The following is a 24,669-nucleotide window of genomic DNA, read 5'->3' as shown; positions in this document are numbered from 1 at the left end:
TGAATAAAGTGCTTCATTCTTTTTTCTGAGGAAATCCAAATCTCAAATCCTCAACCACATCACATCTTTTTGGGGTGAATTATGTCTTATTCCTCTCATCGCGAAGCAAAACAGTAAAATAAAAAAAACTTGAAGAACAATCTCGCTGAGTTGTCTTCTGTTGGTGGGGCGTATTCAAAAGCCGCGCGCTTCAGTGAAACATTTGAATCTCAAAAGCTCGCTCGGCGCGGGGGGGCGTGGTCGCATTAGAAGATAATGAAGGGAGACGTGAAACGGACATCGCGTTGTTTTCATATGGATTACTTTATAACAGAATAGTTGTTTTCAGCAGCACTTGTTTAGTTTAAAAGTAGACATGTCAGGCTTTCTATAGATATCTCTCTCATGTCTCTTCGTTGAGTATTCACTGAGTTACAGTTTCATTTTAATGACGCATTTGTAACTGAAGATGAGCGCAGACAAAGGCTGCAGACAGCACTCCTTGTTTGTTATCTTTATTTTATAAGTGCCAATAAGTTTTGTTGTTATTATGTCTGTATACAAAAAAAAAGTAGACCCTTTACAGATTCGGCTGATGTATTGCTCTTATCTGTATGATCAAAACTGAAAGTGTAATTTAAGTTCTTTTCGGGGTTTATCAGGAGAAAATACCCCAAAACGCGTATACGCGTTAATCGACTCCAGAGGGTTAAAACATGAAATGTGGAGTTATCTGCTTTTGCCAAAAAAAACGAGTGTTGGAGTTATCTGCTTTGGCTAAAATCAAACTTTTAATATGTAAAACAAAACATACTTTCAATTAACTTTAATTTTGTAAATTTACTGTATTTATGTTTTTGCTTTTATTAATCTTTTAATATGTAATGCAGTTTGTTTGATATTACTTGGAATGTGCAATAAAAGAAACGTTGTTTTTGTAGTGATTTATGTAAAAATTTAAATAATTTTTGTAATATTTATATAATTGTTTTATGTTTGTGTTGTGTGTTGTGTTTGGGATGTGGTGTGGTTTTGAACTGGTTATTTACAAGTGACAAGTGATGAGTTACACTTTAGATTAGGGGATGCAGAAAGCTTTGTAAATGATTTATTCATACATTTACACAACAGGTTTTAAAAACTTTGTAGTGTGTACTCCAATGTAAAGGCTCACTGGTGAAGGTGTAGACAGATGTCTTCTATGACACACATGGAGTATTTTAACGCTGTGCACCTGATGTGGTCTTCAGTGTAGGGTAAAACCGGTTCACATTGTCACTAGATCCCACACACATTTCAGACAGAACACAAGTCCGTGCTGATGAAAGAAAGGGTTTAACACAACCACTGGAATCCCCTGACTGTAAGTAATTTACACATTTATTCACTTGAAAGCAAATTATTTATTATTCTTTAAAAAAAAAATGTTTTAGCATAATTGCATTTTTGGGCATGGTTTGATCATAATTTGTTCATGATTAACAAATGTTTATTGAGACAATAGTACAATGTTAACATTTCAATGAATAATAAGTGATTTATAATATATTAACTAGTAACTTATTAACCATTTACTAAGGATCTGTTTGATTATTTCATGATATGCTTTTTTTAAGATAACTTACAACATATTTGTAAATCATTAGCATATTACTTAATAATCATTTGTGAACTTATAGTCATGTTTTGTAAATAATTAGTTCATCATTATCTAATCACTTTTAAATGGTTTATAACTTAATTTACAAATGATAGATAAAAATATTAACTTATCACTTATTAATCATTTATGAACGCATAGTCATGTTTTGTAAAAGATTAGTTAATCATTAACTAATCACTTATAAATGTCTTACAACTGACCGCTATTATAAAGTGTTATCCAATTTTTTTTTTGAGTGAACTATCCCTTCAACTATATTTAATTTAACTATATTTCAGGGAAGAAGTATGGTACCATAACTGATGTTGTTACATGATTACAGATAGTTTGAAGGCATTGCTGGTTTGTTTTTGAAATTAATACATTCAATAATTAAAATGTTTTTGAACTTGTTGATTATCTTTACTATGTTTTGTGTATTTTTTTATTTTTATCATAGTTTGTGAATTAGACTTGCTGTTGCTGGGGATAATTGTATACACTTCCATTCTTGTATTTTCTTACAGTTTTATATATTACACTGACATCAGAAAAGAAAACTAAGGCACTTCCATTGCTGGTTGTCTTTGAGAGGTATTAACTGACTGAGGCAGAGATCAGAACATAAAAATAACTTAACAAGAGTCCAAAGTGAATATTGATTACTCATGCATTAGTGCTTAGTGCTAAAAACACTGGCATTACCATCATTGACCATTGGACAAGTATCAGTATTAACCCAAAATATAAAAAGTCCAATGAAACACTGGACCAGGCATTACAAGCACACAGGAAGTAACGAGCAGAACTTAAGTGACGTTTAGTTTTATTAGAGTCATTATTTATCTGTGTTCTCAAATACCTCAGTATGTTCAGTTGACAGTTTGGACTCTCAAATCCAACAGAGAGCAGCTTGACTCCTGAATCCTGTAGGTCATTGCTGCTCAGGTCCAACTCTCTAAGCTGGGAGTTTGATGATTGTAAAGCCGAAGACAGACTTTCACAGCACTGACCAGTGAGATTACAGAAGACCAGTCTAAACAGAAAAATAGAGCAACATCAAAACAGATGATTTACATCATGATTGGTTTAAGTTGCAATTGAGTTGCAGTGGTAGACAGCAATAAAGTTTTTTCACTTTGTTACTGTACTTAAGTACATTTTTTAAGTATCTGTACTCTACCAGATTTTTTATTTTGAGAACTTTTGTCACTACATTTTAAATCATTGTTATATTTAACCCAAGTATTTGGTTTGTGTACTGGGTCCACTACTGGTGATTTGTTTATTTGTAAATAGTCCTTCCATTACCTCCAGTTGCATAATTCATGCTGATTTGCAGATCATTTGTCATTTGTGGATCACCCAATCAGGAGTGTGTTTCCCTAAAGCATCATTAGCTAACTATCGTGGTAAGTTCCATTGAGCACTATTGGTAATGACGGAACTTGCGACCATAGTTGCTTTCGGAAAATGCACCCCAGAGTGTCTCCTATTACATGACTTTTCACCACTATTTCTTGATTAACATTCATCAAACTCATGCATTACTGTAGGATCTGTGTTAGAACTCAATTATCTCCAGGGGCAAAAGGGACTCATTATTGGAAAGTGTAACTTAAGATAAATTTGTAATTTTTTTTACATAGTTTAATTTCATATTTTATAATGTTTTATTTTCAATGTTCTCTCTCTCTATACCACATTATTTTCAAGAATATTTAATATGGACAAGTTGTAATATTTCTGCAAAAACACACTGTCATGCTGTATACTGTATATACATGCATATACATGCTGTATGCTTCATTGCAATTTAGTCCCATCACTATCAATATGGCGGCGCTTGCACATGCTGAGGCTTCTCTCTCTTCCGTCAGAACGGTATTTTCTTGTTTTTTGAGTCACAGTGTTTTGTACGTCTTCATCACGTCTACCTGTCTTTAAGTGCACATACAGTTGTAAGTTTCTGCTCAATGTCAGCAGAACCACATTTTTAGAGTTAAACTCTGCGCACGCCGAAGAGCTGCGGGATCTCAGTCTGCTCTGGAGGCCTACTCCATCACAAGTGGCGTGAGAGGAAGAAGAAGAGTAAGGTTAAGTGCGGAGGTATCCGGGCTAGGCTAATGGTTAACCCACACAAGCCATCTATCCTCACCATCATACTGGCTAACGTACGCACTTTGGACAATAAACTAGACTACATCTGACTACTACGCTCAACTCAGAGGACTGTAAAAGACTGTTGTGTTTTTGTGTTTACGGAAACATGGCTTAGCAACAGCGTTCTGGACTACGTTATTCATCTTGATCAGCTGACATGCTTTCGAGTTGACAGAGTTCTCGTCAAGCGAGGTAAGACCCCCTGCCGCGGGCTTTGTATTTACATCAATGATGGGTGGTGCCGCGATGCTGTTGTGGTCTCCAAACACTGCTCACCCCTGGTGGAGTTTATGATTATTAAGTGTCAGCCATTCTATCTACCGAGGGAATATACAGCCATAATGCTTGTTGCTTTATACATCCCTCCCAGCTTCAACAACAGTAACAGGAGCGAGGCACTAAATTAACTGTATCAGCACATTAGTGAGCAGCAAACAGCACACCCTGATGCTTTTCTCATCTTAGCTGGGGATTTCAACCACGCAGATTTAAAGAGTGTGTTCCCAAAAATACACCAACACATTGACTTTTCAACACGGGGAAACAACACTCTGGACTTTGTTTACACCACCCAGAGAGGAGCTTACAAGGCCCTACACCTCCCCCACCTTGGTGCCTCAGACCACATCACTGTCATGCTAATGCCTGCATACAGACCGCTCATTAAAGTTGCCAAACCAGTTCACAAACAAATACAAGTGTGGCTGGAAGGGTCATCAGAGGCTCTTCAGCAGGCTGCCACATACAATAACATTTACATTTAATCATTTAGCAGACGCTTTTATCCAAAGCGACTTACAAATGAGAACAATAGAAACAATCAGATCAACAAGAGAACAACAACGGTATACAAGTGCTATGACAAGTCTCAGTTAGTCTAGTACAGAACACGTAGCCAGGTTTTTTTTTTTTTTTAAGAATATGATAGACAAGAAAAAGAAAAGGTAAGTACTAGTATAAGTTGGTTAATTGCAGGTGAAAAAGATGAGTCTTTAGATGTTTTTTGAAAATGAGTAGACTCAGCTGTTCAAATTGAGCGGGAGGTCATTCCACCAGCTGGGCGCAGTCCAGGAAAAAGTCTGTGAAAGTGATTTTGAACCTCTTTGGGATGACACCACAAGGCGTCGTTCACTTGCAGAGTGCAAACTTCTGGAGGGCGCATAAGATTGAACTAATGAGCTTAGGTATGTTGGCGCCATGCCAGTGGTCGTCTTGTAGGCAAGCATCAGTACCTTGAATTTTATGCGAGCGGCTACTGGTAGCCAGTGTAACCTGATGAGGAGAGGAGTAACATGAGCTGTTTTTGGCTCATTGAAGACAACCCTTGCTGCTGCATTCTGGATCAGTTGCAGAGGCTTGATAGTACATGCAGGAAGGCCCGCCAGGAGAGCATTGCAATAGTCCAGTCTGGAGAGAACAAGAGCTTGGACAAGAAGTTGGGTGGCTTGCTCTGACAGGAAGGGTCTAATCTTCCTAATGTTGTATAAGGCAAATCTGAAGGACCGGGTTATTGTAACAATATGGTCTGTGAAGCTTAACTGATGATCCATCACAACTCCTAGGTTTCTGGCTGTCCTGGAAGGAGTTATGGTTGACGAACCCAGAAGTTGTGATGAAACGATGGGTTAGCTGGAACCACCAGCAGTTCAGTCTTAGTAAGGTTTAGCTGAAGGTGATGGTCATTCATCCAGCTAGAAATGTCACTCAGACAGGCTGAAATGCGACCAACTACCGTGGGGTTATCTGGTTGGAATGAGAAGTAAAGTTGAGTGTCATCAGCATAGCAATGACAGGAAAAGCCATGCTTCTGAATGACAGATCCTAATGACGTCATGTAGATGGAGAAGAGAAGCGGTCCAAGTACTGAGCCTTGAGGAACCCCAGTAGCAAGTTGTTGTGACTTAGAAACTTCACCCCTCCAAGACACCATGAAGGATCTATCAGAAAGGCAGGAGTTAAGCCACTGGAGTGCGGTTTCCAGAGATGCCCATCTTTGATCTGAGGGTGGAATCTGGTGATTAACGGTGTCAAAAGCAGCAGACAGGTCCAGCAAAATGAGTACTGAGGATTTTGAAGCTGCTCTTGCCAGTCGCAGGGGTTCAGTAACCGAGAGCAGGGCAGTCTCAGTTGAGTGGCCGCTTTTGAAGCCAGATTGGTTGCTGTCCAGGAGGTTGTTCTGTACAGCTCGTTCAAGTGTCTTTGCAATGAGTGGAAGAAGGGATACTGGTCTGTAGTTTTCTAGAAGTGCTGGATTTAGAGATGGTTTCTTCAGCAGTGGGCTTACCCGAGCCTACTAAAATGCTGAGGGAAATGTTCCAGAGTGAAGAGAGGAGTTGATAATGTGATTAAGTGAAGGTATGACTGAAGAATAAATCGCTTGAAGGAGGTGAGTGGGGATCGGATCCAGTGGGCAAGTAGTAGGATGACTGGACAGGATAAGTTTGGAAACGTCCGTCTCTGAGAGTGGAGAGGAGGAGAGAGAGTGTGCATTAGTCTTTGTGAAGTTATCCTCAGTCTGCGGTGTGGAGAATTGGTCACTGATGGTTCTTGTCTTATTTGTGAAGAAAACTGCAAAGTCGTCAGCTGTAAGAGTCGATGGAGGAGGAGGTGGAGGCGGATTGAGAAGAGAAGAGAAGGTTTTGAAGTGTCCGAGCGTCACAACAGTTGTTAATTTTGTCGTGGTAGTATGATGTTTTAGCAGTGAAGACGTTTGCAGAGAAGGAAGAGAGGAGAGACTGATACACACTGAGGTCGGTAGAGTTTCTTGATTTATGCCATTACCTCTCTGCAGCCCTAAGTTTAGAGCGATGTTCATGGAGAACATCGGACAGCCAGGGGGCAGATGGGGTGGTGCGTGCTGGTCTAGACGACAGTGGGCAAAAGTTCTCCAAGCAAGAGGTTAGAGTGGAGCAAAAGGTGTCCGTAGCACTGTTTGTGTCCAAAGCTGAAAACTGTGAGAGTGAAGGAAGTGAGGATGAAACCACAGAGGATAGGCGAGATGGAGAGAGTGAGCGTAGGTTCCGTCGAAAGGTGACCTGCGTTGGAGCATGTGCCGCTTCAGGAGTAAGTGCTAGGTTAGCAGTAATGAGGAAGTGGTCTGAGGTGTGCAGTGGAGCAACTAAAGTGTTGTTCACTGAGCAACAGCGCGTGTAGATGAGGTCCAGTCGGTTGCCTGATTTGTGAGACGCTGTAGTAGACACTCGCTTGAGATCAAATGAGGCAAGCAGAGTGTTGAAGTCAGCAGCCTGGGGTTTATCTAGGTGGATGTTGAAGTCACCAAGCAGTACCAGAGGAGTACCATCTTCAGGATAGTTTGATAGCAGCACGTCCAACTCCTCCAAGAAGTTTCCTAATTGACCTGGGGGACGATAAATGACCACAAGGTGGGTTTTAACAGGGTGGGTTACAGTAACAGCATGCGATTCAAATGAACCGTATCAAATTTCCAATCTTTCGATATAAGGAGACCAGTACCTCCACCCCTCCCAGTCGTACGAGGGGTGTGGGAACAAGTGAAATTAGTGGAGAGGTCTGCGGGAGTGGCAGTGTCTTCAGGTTTGATCCAAGTCTCAGTCAGTGCCATGAAGTTGAGACCGGAATGAGTAGCAATAGAAGAAATTAAGTCTGCTTTGTTAACAGCAGACTGGCAGTTCCAGAGACCAACTGGAATAGAGAGCGTAGTAGTAGAGGTCAGAGAGACAGGCCTTAGATTTGTCAGGCAGGCCTTCCTTCGACGTACATAGCGTGCTCTCCGAGTGTTAGTAGTGATAGTAGAGATCTGAAAGCACATAGTGACTACAAGTGACCAAAATGAGTATTTGAGGACAAGCTGTACAAAAATTGAAGGGGAAAAGGCAATACTCAAGTGCCCTGTTGGTGTCCTTGCTCGGTGGAGTCACGCAGGTAGAGTCGATGGTCTTTACACTCGTTGGTCTTCACACGAGGAGGCTTCACACGAGGGCTGCCGCGACCGCTGCAGCGGTGACACTTACCACTTTTATATAATTGCCTGATTACCTGTGATTGAAGTCAGCTAGTAACGCCTCCCTATTTAGCAGAACAAAACTGGTCAGTCCTGCGATAGGCAAATGCAAAACCAAACGCCACTTCAGCACGTATTTACCAGTGTAAGACACGCAGTAAATAAAGCGAAGTTTTCCTAGCAACGACGATCACGCAGTGATCTAATGAGGAAACGAGGCAAAACACTTACAAACTGCTGTCCTTATCTGTTTCTTCTGTTTCAATAACACCACAGACCTCCAAGAGTACTCAGAGACTGTCACTGTTACATCAGCAATACACTTGGTGATGTAGGCAGTGATGAAGACCATCACTGTCCAGGCCAACCAGAAGTCGTGGATGACAGGGGAGGTTTACTGACTCCTGAAGACGCGGAACTCTGCCTTCAGAGCTGGAGATGAGATCTGCCTGAAGACAGCTAGGGCCAACCTATCCCGTGGCATCATCTCCCTGCTGAACGAGCTGAACACCTTCTTTGCTCACTTTGTGGCACAAAACAGCACCACTGCACAGAAGACTCCACCTCCTCCCGGCGACCAGGTGATGACGCTTTCCCTGGACAGCGTGAGGAGATCCCTCAGCAGGTTCAATGCACACAAAGCTCTGGGTCCTGACAACATTCCTGAACATGTACTGAGAGACTGTGCAGTGGAACTCACTGATGTCTTTACAGACATTTTCAACATTTCACTATCCCCACATGCTTCAAAGCTACCACCATCATTCCAATCCTGATGAAGGCATCTCCATTCTGCTTCAATGACTACCATCAAGTCTGCACCACATCAAGTCGAGCGAGATGAGCTGCCTGGCCAGATGGTGCAGTGACAACAATCTCTCTCTGAACATGGAGAAGATGAAGGAGATTGTTGTTGACTTCAGGAGAGTGCACATTCAACATGCTCCTCTGACCATCAATGGTGTGACTGTGGAGAGAGTGAGCAGCAGCAAGTTCCTGGGTGTGCACATCACAGAGGACCTCTCCTGGACCGACAACACCGCAGCACTAGCCAAGAAAGCACAGCAGCGTCTCTACTTCCTCCGCAAACTGAGAAGAGCCAGTGCCCAGGCCCTCATCATGTGCACCTTCTACAGAGGCACCATCGAGAGCATTCTGACGAGCTGCATCACTGTGTGGTATGGCGCCTGAAACGCGTCCTGCTGCAAGTCACTTCAACGCATAGTGAGAACAGCTGAGAATATCTTTGGAGTCTCTCTCCCCTCCCTCCAGGACATTTACAGAACCCGTCTCACCTGCAAAGCCCTCTGCATCGCAGATCACACAGCTTCTGCAGACTGCTGCCATCAGGGAGGTGACTGTGGAGTCTCCAGGCCAGGACCAGCAGACTGAAGGGCAGTTTCATCCATCAGGCTGTCAGGAAGCTGAACTCCTTCCCAACCTTGCCCCCTCCCCATTTTCCCTTCAATCCTGAACAATCGCCCAGTCCCTGCTGAAGAGAAACACTTACAATACTTCACAGTAGGTATGGTGTGTTTTCAGTGGTGTGCTGTGTTTGCTTTTCGCCAAACATAGTGCTTCGAGTTCAGTTCCAAAAGGTCAGTTTTGGTCTCATCAGACCATAGCACCTTTTGTCAGAATGTATCAGACTCTTCCTAATGTGTTTTTGCATAAGGCAAACAAGACAGTCTGTATACAAACAAGAGTGTCAAACTTTTTTAGGAAAGGCTTCTTTTGTGCCACGATTGTATAACTTTTTTAGGAAAGGCTTCTTTTGTGCCACCCTGCCATACAGGCCAGATTTGTGTAAAGCCTGGGAGATAGTTGATAGGTGCCATATGCTTTCCACTTCTTAATGATGCTCTTAACAGTAATTCTTTGAAATGTTTTTGTTGACTTCTTCTAACTTGTGCCTTTCTACAACTTTATCCCAGAAATCTTTTGAAAGCACTTTCCCAACCATGGTTAATTGTTTGCCATACCATGCACTACTAACAGTGGAATCTTCAAGAAACAGCTTGTTTTATTCTGATGTAATCAACACCACTACTATTGATGTCAGGTGGGGCAATTAGCCTGGTGTTTAATCTGGAAGTTGATTGCTTTCACCTGAGCAATTTTATAATGGTATACTCTAAGGGGATGATCAATTTACCAAACAAGGCATTTCACTGATTAATTTTTTAAAATCCTCCACAATTTTTTTTAATTATATTTTTACTTAAATTATGAGGGTTAAAATGTGTACATGCAGCTCAAAAATGTTGGACTCAATTTATTTTATTTTCCAGGGTGTAATGTGACAAAAGGATTTCACAGGTATATTTCTATAGGCACTTTTAGAATGTAGTGTATTGTAGGAACAACATTCCACCCATTATATAATCAATGTTGATTGCAATGGACTTTGCTTGGTGTGTCACATACATAAATATGTCATTGTGAAAGTCAAACCTTAGTATGTTCAGTTGACAGTGTGAACTCTTCAGTCCAGCAGAAAGCAGATTCACCCCTGAATCCTGCAGGGCATTGTTACTCAGGTCCAACTCTTTAAGAGATTTTGATGACTGAAGAGCTGAAGACAAACTTTCACAGCACTGATGGGACAGATGACATCTAGCAAGTCTATAATAGAGAATGACAGTGTAATGAGGAGATGGATGGTTAATGTTTTCTGTATTTTGTGGATGACAGTTGTGGTAACTTGAGAATGGGGATCACATAAGAAATGGATGTCAATTACCCTGTCTCTAAAAACTATTAAAAAGTATTGTTTAAAGCAGAGATCCTCTATTCTGCCCCACAAGATCCACTTTCCTGCAGATGCCTTGTCCAAATACCCACACTTGCAGTCTTGGGACTCTCGGACTTGAGCGCATGCGTGCGACAGGAAGTAATTGCGCAAGACTGTCCCAGGTCTTATGCTGCCTTCACGTCCTATCAGAAATGTCATATTTCCCAGTTATGAAGTCGTGATTACGAGCTTGTCAGATTCAAGTGCTTTAATGTCGGAAAGAATAAAATGTAGCATCCCATTGGTTGACAATCATATAAACATTCACTGTGCTATACATGCAGTTTGCTGACAATTCTGAAATTTTGGTCAGATACATGCTTATTTCACTGCTTATAAAACATACAATATGCTTCAAATGATCATTCATATCTAGTCGTAGTAGTAGCCCTTTATTGTCACTGGTCACAGGTACCAGCGAAATTAGCCATCAACCTGTCCATACATACAATATGACAAGGGGGTAGACAGGACAGGAAGACAGGGAATTAAGGAAGAAATACAGCATAACATGAGGGAGGGGAGGAGGAAAAAAACAACCCCCAGACTATGCTCCTGTAGGGAGTACAGTGTGGGAACAGGAAAAAACACCTCACCAACATAAGCACATAATCAGTACAGCATGAAAAACACATGACTTGCAACAGGGGAGGGGAGTGGGGGTGGAGGTAACCCAGCACAGGCAAGCAGCCATCCGGTCCTGCAGCCATTCTCGGCGTTGGTCACAGACCCGCTTGTCAGACTGGCGGTACAAAGCGGCGAAGGCAAGGGATGGGGGGTGGGGGGTGAATGCATATCTATTATGTATGTGCGTATGTATGTTTGTATGTATGTAAAAGTTCTTGTATGTGTAGGCCTGGAGAGTCGCATCAAATCTAGGTGCCTCAGTCCGCAGGATTGTCATAGCGATACACAGCAAGTTGCCATGGAGACAGCCTTGATCAGGTCCCAGACAGAGTCAACAATCAACAGGTGTCTGTGGAAGTGGGGGGAGGAATGCAAGAGCGTCTCACTGCAGTGCTCTTCCGGGGGAGTTGTTGTTCCAACAGCAGCCTTGGCTGGTTGAGGGGAGCCAAAAGCAGATAAGATTGGGATTGTTTGGTCTTGGGGCAAGTAGCCGCATTCCAATTTACACGACTACTCTCTTAGTCCATTCTGGTCTCCGAAGCGATCCATTTGCCTTTGCAAAGCCGTGAGCTTCTCCGTGATGTTATCCATATTGCAGTTAATAGTCCTAGTCTCAGTGCTGACCGCTCTGCCAACTGCTTAAATCATGACGGGCAGCCTTGTGAGCCTTTGGACAGCTGTTATAGTCTCTGAATTCCTCCATAAACCAGGGCAATGCCTAATCCAATCAGCAGAAGACCTGTTATCATGGTTCCGAATAGGTATATATCTTCAATGTCCTCCACGGAAAGAGCCACCAGACACACGACCCGCCACCTCTCCCACGCGTCCATCGTGTAGCCAGCTGCGAACGTCCCGGCAGGGCAGTCAGGTTCCTCCGAACCCAAGCTTCTCGTCGAGAAGATGGTGTCAATTGCGTTGAGAGACCAGCTGATCAAATCCATGATTTTTTAGTTTGGAGAGCAGTGCGGAGAGAGTCTCTCAAAGTATAAGACCATAGACGAGATGAGAGAAGCAAAGCAGGGAAGGTAAGGGGGAGGAGAGGGAGAGAAAATGCGACCGCCTTCGTTGAGAGCCAAAGAGAGAGCCTATAAATACACTACTTTAGCAACAAGATAAAGAGATGTAGTTGTTGTGAGAACAGCACTGAGAGCAGCAATGGTTGTCCCCTTCATGTTGAGAGTTTATGACCCGCCCAACTTGGAAACTCTGGTATCAATATTATTTAGGAATTTCCCAGTAGTAAATACGACTTGTGAGGCCGTTCATGTCCAATTTCTGATTAGGAAACTTGTATTTACGATAATTCCGATAGCACGTGAAGGCAGCATTGAAAACACCAAAGCACTGTGCCCTTATTGCACAATAAATCCACACTGCTCAGGAGCGCTATTCAAGGTTTATTGTATCCCATCATGCATCATGTTTTGTGTGAGACTTTTTCCAAGATCTCGTGAGAAGTTAAATATTAATATAATAATTAAATATAACTTATAATTTGGTAGAAAAACAAAGTGTTGCACATCTTCTTGGTGCAAAGATGAACAGTGGTGATATTTATTTTGTACATAATTTGTAACTGCTTATTATCACTTGATTATAAGCACCACAAATAAACTTTGTCATGTCATAGGGACTACTGAACAACAGACATTCAGAAGTTGATTTTAAAATGCAAAGTATTCTTAATAAAAATAAAGATATGTAAACACTTGCATTTTTACAGCACTACAAGTGTGTCCTATCAGGTAATGAAAAGTTCTACACACATTTGTGGTCTTCATCCTCACTTGAACACTTGGGCCAAATACAGGAAATACGTCAAAGTAGCCAAGTGGTGTCAGCACTGACAGCCTCGTGGGCAGGGTATCGACATACAGCACCGTTGCGCTTTGGGTGTTGTGACTTCCAAGTCCCATCCTTTCTCTCTCTCCCACTTCACTTCCTGTCATCTTTGAACTGTCCTATCAAAATTAAAGGCAAAAATGCCAAAAAATAAATCTTTAAAAAAAAAATAATAATAAAATAAAAGTAGCCTGGTGGTCAAGTGCAAAGACCGCAAGTGTGGGTATTTGGACAAGGAAAGAGTTTAATTCGAACCCTAATCAAATACAATCAGGAATGCTAATCAATGTCATTAATATTAAATAAAAGTAGCCTCAGCACAAGCAAGTTTAATTCATAACCCTAATCAAATACACCCTGAATGTAATCAATGTGTCATCAATAAATCATCATAGAAAATCAAAGGGAGGTGATTTTTATACCTTCATGTCGTTAGAAGACCTATGACCCGGAACACATTTAGACAGCAAGGTACATACTAATCAATGTCATCACGATCATTAGAAAATCAAAGGGAGGTGAGTTTATATCAGGTTAGAAGCTATTTCAAAAGTAATTTTATGAAGCTACGAGAATACATTTTGTATGCAAAGAAAATTCAAATTACTTTCTTCAACTTTAACCATTTGTACGAACCCTGTTCACAAGACTTTTGAGTACTGATTCTTGTAGATTAGAGTTATTTCCACAAAATGATGTCAGTATCAATGTACCCACTCATTTACAGTGTGCAATGATGTACATATGGCGTAATGACGTGTGAGCCGTAAATGAGCCATTGTTTTTATAGAATTAAGTGTCATATATGACTGTCATTTTAAAATTCTCCTTTCACTCATCGTAGGGTGACCATTTTTCCCGGGACAGTCCCGTATTTCAGCTCTATTTTTAGTGTCCTGACTTATTAAGAAAAAAATCATGTTTTGTCCCATATTTCTAAATGTTTTTATGACTGGGTGATCAGAGCAAGCAGTAGTACTGTTCTGTCACGCAAGAACAGCCTAATCAAAGGCAGCCAAGCTCGTAGTAGAATAAACTACTATCCAATCACAATTTGTTATCGATTAACTTGCAGTTAGTGAAGGTGGAACAGGCGGAATCATGCTGAATGACACACAACAGAAGCGCGCGATCACAGTTCTCTCAAATGGCGCACGATCAGTTCTCCTTGTGCCTGAATTGTCAAATACAAACAGTTGTCAAAATGTCTATCGTGTGGAGTGTCTCACATAAATAGTCAGTTATTGCTAAAGTGAACATAAACAGGTGAGTGAATACCAGATATGTGTCAGTCAGAGGTCGCATTAACCAAACATTTTCCGTAATTGACTAATAAAATCTGAAGGCTGTCCATCACTTTGACAGATTACACTGAGAGTGATCTATTATAATTTGTAACTGTAATTCCCACCCGTGTCCAGTTGGTGGTGAGTGCATTCCAGTGTGGCAGCAGAGCATGGGATCATCAGCTCCAGAACAAAAACAAAACCGTCTCTCTTTTGATTATGCACAAGCAAGTACCCACTAGTAGTAAAGCGAAAGAAATGATCAGTTCACACGCTGCCACTTCGCTTGATCTAAAGAGCACCGAAACAGTATTTATTGCTTGAATTTTCTAATAAAATTGACAGAATTTGAAATGTGAGACTGTTTCATATCAAAAGTAACAAAGCACAAAGCTTAGCCCATTGCGATTTACTGTATGGAAGGCACACTATATGTACTGTTCATTCATCAACTGAAAACAGCAAAGATTGGGATTTAAGAATCGATATTACTTCATAAAAATGAGAATCTATTAAAATTGAGAATTTTTTTTGTTTTGTTTTACCCAGCCCTAGCATATTTAGTTGTTTTTAGTGGCCTCTGTTGTCACTGCGGTGTTGAACATGAAAAGTAACATGCAGTCTGTTCATTTGTTCAGTATATATTACATGCATTATGTCTTAAAGGGACAGCAGCCTAAATAAATTCCTGTCTGTGTCATTAATGTTAACCAAACATCAAAAGATGTTAAATTAATGTATACATGTTAAATAAACCTACTGTATTTGAAAAAAGAGTTTATTTAATTAGTATCTTTATCGCATTTGTCTTACAGTTTGTAATTTGCTAACTTGTTCTTTTTTTATATAACAAAAATAAATCAATAAATATATTTATAATGTATAATATATATGGCTGCATGGACAGACTGCATAGAGTTCGCCCAGAACAGAACCATACACTTGTGACATAAACGTATGCATGAACCTGATCACTTTATTTAATGTTCAAGTAAACACTAAGTTCGGATTCAATAGAAATCAGAATTATTTCATTTAGATATAAATAAAAGTTGTCCATGTAAACAACAACAGTGAAAGTGTCATCAACAATGTTGAGAAAAGTTTATCGCACATCACTATTAATGAATATGAATCTGTTCAACTTCAAGACAAGATGGCAGTTTCATTTTTCAGTTTCATTTTTAATTTGCAGTAGTTTGATCATGCTTTAAGCATCTCCAGTAAAGGCTGATTTATACTTCTGCATCGGACATATACACCGTAGCCTCTATGCCGTAGGCTGTGCGTCGGTTTTCATTTATGCTTCTGCGTTGTTGTCCGCGTCGACGTGCAGTACACATGCAAACCGCTAGTCTGCAGTGTCCACGGGCATGTTGCTTGTGTAATCCACAGTATCACAACAAAAGCCGAAGAAGAAGCAGCTTGTTGGGGAAGCCTCAGCTGTGACAGTGGCAATTAAATATCAAAGAACAGATCATTTATTTAAAACTACAAAAAAGAGACAACGGAACAGCAGAAGATGGTATTCTTTCAATCTCCAGAAGGACTTGTAACGTACCATGACAGAACAACTGTTTGTCGTGAACAACAAAGTGATGTAATGCTACATTTTATAATAAATGATAAGTCACGTGTTCTTTACTTTGTTTTATTTTGAATAAGAAGGTGTAACATTAAAATATATTAAAGAGCAAAAAACACAAGACTCAAATACATACAGATGGAGGGGTACTAGTAGACCAATCACAACTCTTGCGGTCCGCATAGATTTGACAAGCTATAACATTTTTGGAGAGGTGTACGTCAGGCTACGCACGGACTACGCACAATTTACGGTGTAGTTTCGACACAGAAGTATAAATCAGCCTTAAGCCTTATCTGGAAGTACAAAGAAAACAAAAATAACTACTTTATTCAACAAATTTTCTCCTCCTCATCCCATCTGCTGCAGCTTCGCCATAGTGGAGAGTCTCATAACGCATGCGAGTGCTTTCCTCTGTGTGTAAACAATACTGCTCCGTGACAGACGAAATAAAGAGGAGAAGGATTGTTGAAAAAAGTCATTATTTTTGCTTTCTTTGCACACAAAAAGTATTCTCGTAACTTCGTAAAATTACGTTGAACCACTGATGTCACATGGACTGTTTTACCGATGCCCTTACTACGTTTCTGTGCCTTGACCAGGGTAAGGCCCATGCGGTCTATGGAGGGTCAGTGATGTTTTGTGTTTTGTCTGTGATATCTTAATTTGTGTTCCGAAGATGAACGAAGGTCTTACAGGTTTGGAACAACATGAGGGTGAGTAATTAATGATTAAATTTTCATTTTTTGTTGAACTATCCCTTTAAGGATCACAAAAAGCCATACATTTTCTTTTAAAAATTTTGCATATACCCTGTAAATTAGTGAATTAAATACCTTCCTTGATATTTGTGTTTTGACAATATGTTTGACTACTTTATTGTTTTTATTTTTTAATATATAATATTTTTTTATACATTAAAAAGGGTCTTTTTATACAGGCTAGTTAAATTCATTTTGGGCTATTAAAATCTGAGGAGTACCTGGCCGAGGGGCTACCAGGGATTTTTAAATTTTGCAAACCCTGTAAATAAATATATGCACAGTATCAGTAGTAAATGCTGCTCAATTTCTGCACATGCTGTGACTTTTAGATTCCTATAATGTGTATTTAAAAAAGCAACACATTCTGCGCAAGGTGCTTCTCTCTGAAGATATTTGATAATTATATGTTAATCGATCACATATGACAATAACATACTTTTTTTTTTTTTTATAAAGTGCCATTCCAACAGTAATATTTCTATTTAACAGTATTTAATAACATTTTTCTTTAACAATTATAAAAGATTATACTTATTACTATAAGTCATATTAATATATAGGCACAAAATTTTAGGCCTACTTTTAAAACCAGGAAAATTTTTAGATTAGATTAGATTTTTAGATTAGATTCAACTTTATTGTCACTGCACATGTAAGGTACAAGGCAGCGAAATGCAGTTAGCATCTAACCAGAAGTGCAATAAGCAGTAAGTACAGAATATACAAGGTCTACAATATGTACAATAACTATACAGATAAGTATTATGGACAAAATTTACAGATTTTAAATACTATCAGCATGATATACAGATAGGTGTACTATGAACATATTATACAGATGAATATGTGAAGTGTATGTACACTATAGGCAGAACTAGTTTTAGTTAAATTTTAGTTAGATTTCTTTAGAAAATAGAGGTGATAGGTCCCAGAGGGAACTTCACACTTCTGCATTGATCTGTTAAAGGTCAGCGGAATGTTTTAAACAGAAAGATGAAATGCTATCAGTGCCAGCATCTTGGACCATAAAGCACATAAACAGCCTGGACAGATGATCAGTCCAACAAAAGGCTAACACACAGATATATAACTATTTACACTCATATGAGGAAAGCTCACGGCAACATGCCATTGAGAAAATGCTAGCTCCACACAGAAATGCCTCCTAGACTTGAATATGGGACCTTCTGGCTATAGGGCCTTTCGCACCGCTTTAGTTCCAGAACTAAATGTACAGTACTAAAGTGAACTATTTCCCAGTACCATTTAAAGGGTTGCATTCGCACCGACAGTGTGTACTAGGTGTACTAGCTGGTCGACAGCAACGTCATTTGTGCGCAGTGTTCAACAATGGAAACAAAGCAGAACAACCTTAACAACAGGAGGATGGAGGACGCTGTGATCGGAGCTGTGTTTTTGTTGTGTCTCGTGGGTTTCACAATAATGGACATGGAATGTTGACGTATACGTAAAGCAACTGAAAGAACAGAAATGAGAACTAAAAATCTCCAACGACAACAGGCAGTGCTACATTTGCTACAAGTGCCTGCACTTAAGCGTCCATCCATCTATCGCTATTCTCCAAACTTGCGAAATAAGTTGACGCAATTTTTACAGTATGTTTACATGGCATTTTAAATCATGGTGGGTGAGGGCGTTTTCGTACGCGTTTGGCCAATCAATGTCTACTTACGTCACGGGTAGTACCAGTTGTGCTGGTTAGACCCTGCTCCAGAGTAGGAGCTAATTTGGTTCTCGAAAAAGGCAGTCCGGTACTAAAATCGCACCCAGGTCTGGTGGTGCGAAAACGCCAAAAAGTGGGTAGTTCCACAATTAGTTCTGGTACTATGAAAAGTTTCCTGCGGTGCGAAAGGTCCTTACGAGGCAAGAGTGCTATCTGCTGAGCCATCATGCCAAGCCAATATGGCAGTTTACTGGGTTTCATGTATAAAGGTAGCTTATGTGGAAGTCAAACCTCAGTATGTTCAGGTGACAGTGTGAACTCTTCAGTCCAGTAGAAAGCAGCTTCACTGATGAGTCCTGCAGGTTATTGTTACTCAGGTCCAGCTGTTTCAGGCAAGAGTTTGATGATCGTAGAGCCAAAGACAAACTGTCACACTGCTGAATAGAAAGACGCAATCTAGCAAGTCTATAATACAAAAAGACAATGAGAAGATGAATGTTTAAAGTCATGTTTCCTGTATTCATTGCATGACGGAACATTAAAACCTATTATTGAATTAAGTCAGGATGTGAAATTAGCACTTGCCAACTTGGTTTTAAACACCTTATCACAATGCTGTGCTTCTACTATCTACTGTTCAGCATGCTTTCAACTGCTTTTCTGTATTTAAATAAATTTAGAACAGGGTATGATTTGCTTGATGCATTAGTTAGAGTTTGAACTAGAAACTAATATGAGTAACACATTAGTTTAGGGACCAATTCCCACTATTAATTAGCATGCATATTATTGATTTATTGGTTGTTTGTTAGTACTTGTAAAGAACATATTAATGCCTTATTCTGCATTGCCATATTCTACAACCATAATCTACCCTATACCTAAACTACCTCACTGACTATGAATACTCTACAAATAAATACTCACAGGGCTTTTCTGCAGTTTATCACAGCTGGTATCAAACTCCATCTACCCTCCTCTGTTGTTTTGTATTCCATTGGATCAAACACATCCAGCACCTCCTCTGACGTCTGAATCACATAGGCTATCACTGAGCAGTGAGCAAAAGAGAGATACATATCTGAGTGTTTGTCTGATTTCACAAACTCCTGAATTTCTTGATACAGAGTCTGATCATTCATTTCCAGCAAACAGAGGAACAGATTGATGGATCTGTTGGCTGAAAGATTGTCATTTCTCTTGATTGTCTCTTGAATGTACCGCATAAATCCTTTGATGATCTTTGAGTTGTTCTCTGTTTGTGGCAGTAGATCCTTTAAGAGTTCCTGATTGGAGTCTAGTGAGATGCCCAGCAAGAACCGCAGAAAAAGATCCAGGTGCCCATTTTGAATCTGATGAGTTTTATCAACTGCTAATTTTAGTAGCTGAAACAAAGAGATGTTCTTAGATCTGTATCTGTTCCTCTTAGGTCTGTCCCTCTCATGTTTATCATCCAGAAACAACTGTAATGGCTCCATGTTCTTCATCACATGGGAGTAAGATACATACAAAGCGGCTAGAAATTCCTGAAAGCTCAGATGGATGAAGCTGTAGACTTTCCTCTGATGAATCACAGATTCCTCCTTAAAGATCTCAGTGCAAATCCCAGAATACACTGAGGCATCAGTGACGTCTAGGCCGCTCTCAATCAGGTCCTCCTCATAGAACATGACATTGCCCTTCATCAGCTGTTTGAAAGCCACTTCAGCAAGTTTAACAATCACTTCTCTGTTGGACTGCAGGAGTTTCTCTGGATCTCTCTCTTTGTATTTTTGATTTCCCATGTTTATCTGAGTGAGCAAGAAGTGGATGTACATTTCAGTCAGAGTTTGAGGGATTTCTGCACTCAGATCTTCTTTTAGGAACTTTTGTAGCACAGTGGATGAGATCCAGCAGAAGACGGGTATGTGGCACATGATGTGGAGGCTTCGTACTCTTGTAATGTGCGAGATGATTCTGCTGGCTTGATGCTCATCACTGATCCTCTTCCTGAAATATTCCTCCTTCTGAGGATCATCAAATCCCCGAATCTCTGTCACACGGTTGATGTATTTGGAGGGGATCTGATTGGCTGCTGCTGGTCTGGAGGTGATCCAGATGAGAGCAGAGGGTAGCAGATTTCCTTTCAAGAGGTTTGAAATCAACATGCCCACTGATGAAACCTCAGTAACATCTGAAACTTTCTCACTGTCTGAAAACTTCAGCGTAATTCTGCTTTCATCTAGACCATCAAAGATGAACACAACCTTACACTCCTCAAAAATCTTTGAGTTCAGATCTTGAAGTTCAGGGTGAAAGTCCAGCAGAAGTCTGTGAAGACTGTACTGATGATCTCGGATCAAGTTCAGCTCTCGAAATGGAAGCACAACCATGAAATCTACATCCTGATTGGCTTTTCCCTCTGCCCAGTCCAGTATGAACTTCTGCGCAGAGACAGTTTTTCCAATTCCAGCCATGCCTTTGGTAAGAACTGCCTTTATTTTGCCTTTCTTCTCAAGTCCTGGTCCAGGTAGGTCTTTAAAGATGTTGTTGCAGTTGATTTGAGTGTCTTGTAATCTTGGTGTTTTCTCCCTGTGCAACACCTCATGTTCTTCATTCACCCCTTCACTCTCTCCATGTATGATACAGAGTTGTGTGTAGATTCTGTTCCTCTCAAATAAGCTCTCATATGTGTTCGTCATGCTGATTTTGTGTTGGTCTTTGGCTCTCCGTAGTCCATCATCTGCTTTTTGAACAGAATCCTGCTGCAGGACTCCAGTCTGATCATCTCTGACCACACAGCAGAAACAAGAACAACAACACAAATAATGAATGAGTATTAGCAGCAAGATCTTCTAGTAAAGCCACGTGTACCATTCTCACAACCAGTTGAGACACAATAAACAGTTTATTGTGAAATAGTTTATCAATATACAATTTTGAGCGGAAACTGGCGTAGATTAGCCAGAATGAGCTTAATTGTTCAAATGACAGTTAAAATTTATCTCAATCTTTGTTTCAACCGTGAAGCATTGTGTATTTATAAATTAATGTTCCATAATTTACCCTTGACATCAAGTACGAAACACAATTAAGAAAGAAGCTGCTAAAGGGATGGTTCATCCAAAAATGAAAATACGGTCATTATTTACTCACAGTGATATTTTTTTTCTAATAAGGAGGATATTTGAGGTGAACTAATCCTTTAATGACATACAGGTGATGGCAATGATGGGTGAAATTAATTCATATTCAGGTGAGAGCTAGAGTTTTTAAGTGATAAATCATTCTACAGCCAATGAGCTCTATTTTGAAAGGTTCTAAACACCACATGCTAGTGACAAAAATAGTGTAAAATAGTGTAAATGCAACAAAAACAGATCAATATGCATAATAACGCCTTTTACAGAAAACTCAGCACGTGAAACAATCTTGTTCCAAATAATGGCTGACTTATAAATATGTAAATGTGACTGATGATGACAATCCATTGCACTGATACAATGATGTTGTTTAAACTCTTTGAACAGTCACTGGACAAATCAAATTTAGCATTGGTGAAAAGGTGAAAGGATTCAAAATACTTGAGTCACTGTCACTCTTTATAGACACACACAGCTGAATTGCGGACATGATGCTGTCTGATACTAACAAAACATCATTAAATCATATGATCTCTCTTTATTACTGATGTTTAAGTTATAATTCTGTCTCTTATCTTTAGTATCGAGTTCTGGTTATTACCTTGGGTTAAAGTCCACAGTTTCATTACTATAGTTCAGGGCGTTTTCCATGGATTTATCACTCTTCACAGACACACATCCGGCCTCTGCTGCTTCCTGGTTTTGGTAGTGATCAACATCACCCTCCTCTCTTTTCTCATAGAGACTCATTCTCCTGTGATTCTCAAAACACTAAGAACAAAAAATTTCAATTAATAATTTCACGGGTTTCCATCCAAAGTTGCAAATTTAACTTGAAATATCGCACAAAAAAATTGCGAAATGGTTAACACACATATTTATCATCAGTTTTTTAACATTGATAATGTTTAGAAATAATGATAAGGATCATGTGACACTGAAGACTGTTGTAATGATCCTGAAAAATCAGCTTTGCATCACAGGAATACATTTCATTTTTCAATATCTTCACACAGAAAACCATTATTTCAAATGGTAATATAACAATACAATATACAAGTAATACAATACTACTGTTTTTATGTTGTGCTCAAATAAATGCAGCCTTGGTGAGCAGAAGAGACTTCTTTCAAAGATGTAAGAAATTTTACAGACCACAAATATTTGTGCAAATTAAAGTTATGATGGCCTGTTCTCTCACTTACATGATACTATTGCATATGTATGTAGTCTAATCTATACAGATTGTGTCTGTTCACTGATAACTAAACACAAATAAAACATTTACCAAGGGATCTAGAAAAAATCTGACTGTGACTAAACCAGATAACAGCATAATAAGCAAAAAACAGGCAACATGACCTATAATACTTGGCCTGTAATGAGGTCATAAAACTCTGGACTATTGATAAAACCGCAGATATATCAAAGTGCACTAAAGGAAGAAGAGCTTTTTTGTTACTAAACGTTTGAATAGCCTTTCTGATAATGGTCAGGGCTAAGACACTATTTTAGTTTAAACTGGATTAATCAAAAAATAAATAAATCTTGTTGCCAAGTATTCACATACTGCTTCTTCTAACCAGTTCATCTTTTGTCTGAAATATGAAAAGCAGCTTTGCTAATCCTTCTATTGTTTTCCTGTTTCTATCTTGGGACACCCATCCCAAGGTTACTAGAGATTACACCCTTTCCGGTTTGGATCCACCCTCACAATATTTACCCTTTATCGTGTGCCGAGTTATCTCGGTTTATTTTTTAGAGAATAAATAAAAATATTGTTAATTTTTGAGCTACTGTCATATGGACATTATTTTGTTTTCAGAAGATGGTCTTCCTCTGCTTGAGTCTTCGTCACTTCTGCCTGTCAAAGGTTATTTTTCAATTGTAACCATTAGAATTTCTGTTAAGCTGCTTCAAAATAAGTATTGTGACAGGCACTGTACATATACCTATATGACAGTTAACCATGATTTTACTATAGTTAAACTGTAATAACCATGACTATAGACTAAAGTAACCATGTTTTAGGTTCAAACCATGGTTTTGATGCCATATGGTTCTACTATAGTAATTTTGTATTAATAATACTCTAGTAACCACTGTAGGTTTTGAAATTACTGTGAATTTTGTAGTTACTATGGTTTTACTGCAAATACAATAGTAAGAATATGATTATATATTTGTAGTTACTATATTACAACAATTATTGTTAAACCATGGTTGATTTTATTGTTATATGATTTTACTGCAAATGCTGTGGTAAAACGTGGTTAATTTTCTGACCGGTACAAATAAACGTGAACTAATTGTGCCTTAAGATAGGCCGCACTAGAGTTTTTAAGTAAAATATATCAAACATACACATCATCTAGACATTTATATGAAAACACCACAGAATAATGTGAAGAACATTACTGGACTCACCAATAATTATGATAAAACATGTAAGCTTTGGTTTACAGCAGTCTGAAATGGCATCTTAGTTTGTATTTCTTCCATTTACTTCCATTCACATGCGAATGTGGAAGAGGGGAAATGTTAGCTCAGGTGAAGTTCCTTCGCACTTCTCCTTCACTCTCTCTCTGGGTTTGTTGGTGGATTGCAACCAACTTAACCAGGTGCATACCGCCACCTACTGTACCGGAGTCGGTAACATCAGGGATTTATGCACTTCAAAAAAAAAAAAAAAAAAAAACAAGGGGATTATATTATACTACATTATTTATATTCTACACTCTAGTCCTGTATGTTTAAGAAAAGTAAATAGAGCCTTATTACTTTCCCTCATTTTCTCAACCATCCCCAGAATCCCTTGCAAACTCAGCTCATACATTTTGTTGCAATGCATTCCTCTCTGAATTATATATTTTTACACCACATTATTTCATACTCAGTATGTTTTTGGTTATATTACAAACATCACAATTATCTGCTATACATTTTCTCGTTTTAAAGAGTGTGTGAGTATTGTTTCGCTTTACTCCAGAGTTCAAGTTTGGTGAACTCTGACCTGGGTCTGACCAATAAAAGATTGATATGTCATGGCAAGACCTCGCAACTGAATTAAAAGAACATACGTTTAAAACTGATAAACTTTTCAAGTGTTTCTCTTAACTTAAACACCAGTAAGACATCAGGTGTCAGTTTTACTATGTGGAGAGTAGAGACAAGTATCGCACTCTGGACACACATA

At 39.3% G+C, this 24,669-nt stretch overlaps 1 protein-coding gene across 2 annotated transcripts; it reads right to left on the bottom strand.

Moving 5' to 3' along the window:
* Window positions 1–2,041: 2,041 nt before the first annotated feature.
* Window positions 2,042–24,107, bottom strand: LOC109053847 (NACHT, LRR and PYD domains-containing protein 3-like). Of its 2 annotated transcripts, XM_042754720.1 has the most exons (6): window positions 23,901–24,104; window positions 22,075–22,244; window positions 19,279–21,120; window positions 18,643–18,816; window positions 10,221–10,391; window positions 2,054–2,657 (listed from the first exon to the last, which is right to left on the bottom strand). In XM_042754720.1, the coding sequence occupies exons 2-6, from the start codon at window positions 22,221–22,223 to the stop codon at window positions 2,288–2,290; spliced, it is 2,706 nt and encodes a 901-aa protein (XP_042610654.1). In that variant the 5' UTR covers window positions 22,224–22,244; window positions 23,901–24,104; the 3' UTR covers window positions 2,054–2,287. The 2 variants fall into 2 exon arrangements, with proteins under 2 accessions (XP_042610655.1, XP_042610654.1); XM_042754721.1 differs by lacking the exon at window positions 10,221–10,391 and having other exon boundaries at window positions 2,042–2,657; window positions 23,901–24,107.
* Window positions 24,108–24,669: the final 562 nt, after the last annotated feature.

The sequence above is a fragment of the Cyprinus carpio genome, unplaced genomic scaffold (genome assembly GCF_018340385.1).
Source record: "Cyprinus carpio isolate SPL01 unplaced genomic scaffold, ASM1834038v1 S000006585, whole genome shotgun sequence".
NCBI lineage: Eukaryota > Metazoa > Chordata > Actinopteri > Cypriniformes > Cyprinidae > Cyprinus > Cyprinus carpio.
This window is presented reverse-complemented; position numbering and strand designations above follow the sequence as displayed.

Coding starts and splice junctions, on each gene's coding strand:
- LOC109053847 (XM_042754720.1), bottom strand. CDS start 22,223: ATGAGTCTCTATGAGAAAAGAGAGGAGGGTGATGTTGATCACTACCAA. Junction 21,121..22,074: donor ACTGTGGACTTTAACCCAAG/GTAATAACCAGA, acceptor CTGTGTGGTCAG/AGATGATCAGACTGGAGTCC. Junction 10,392..18,642: donor TGTCACCTGAACATACTGAG/GTTTGACTTCCA, acceptor TCTCTATTATAG/ACTTGCTAGATGTCATCTGT.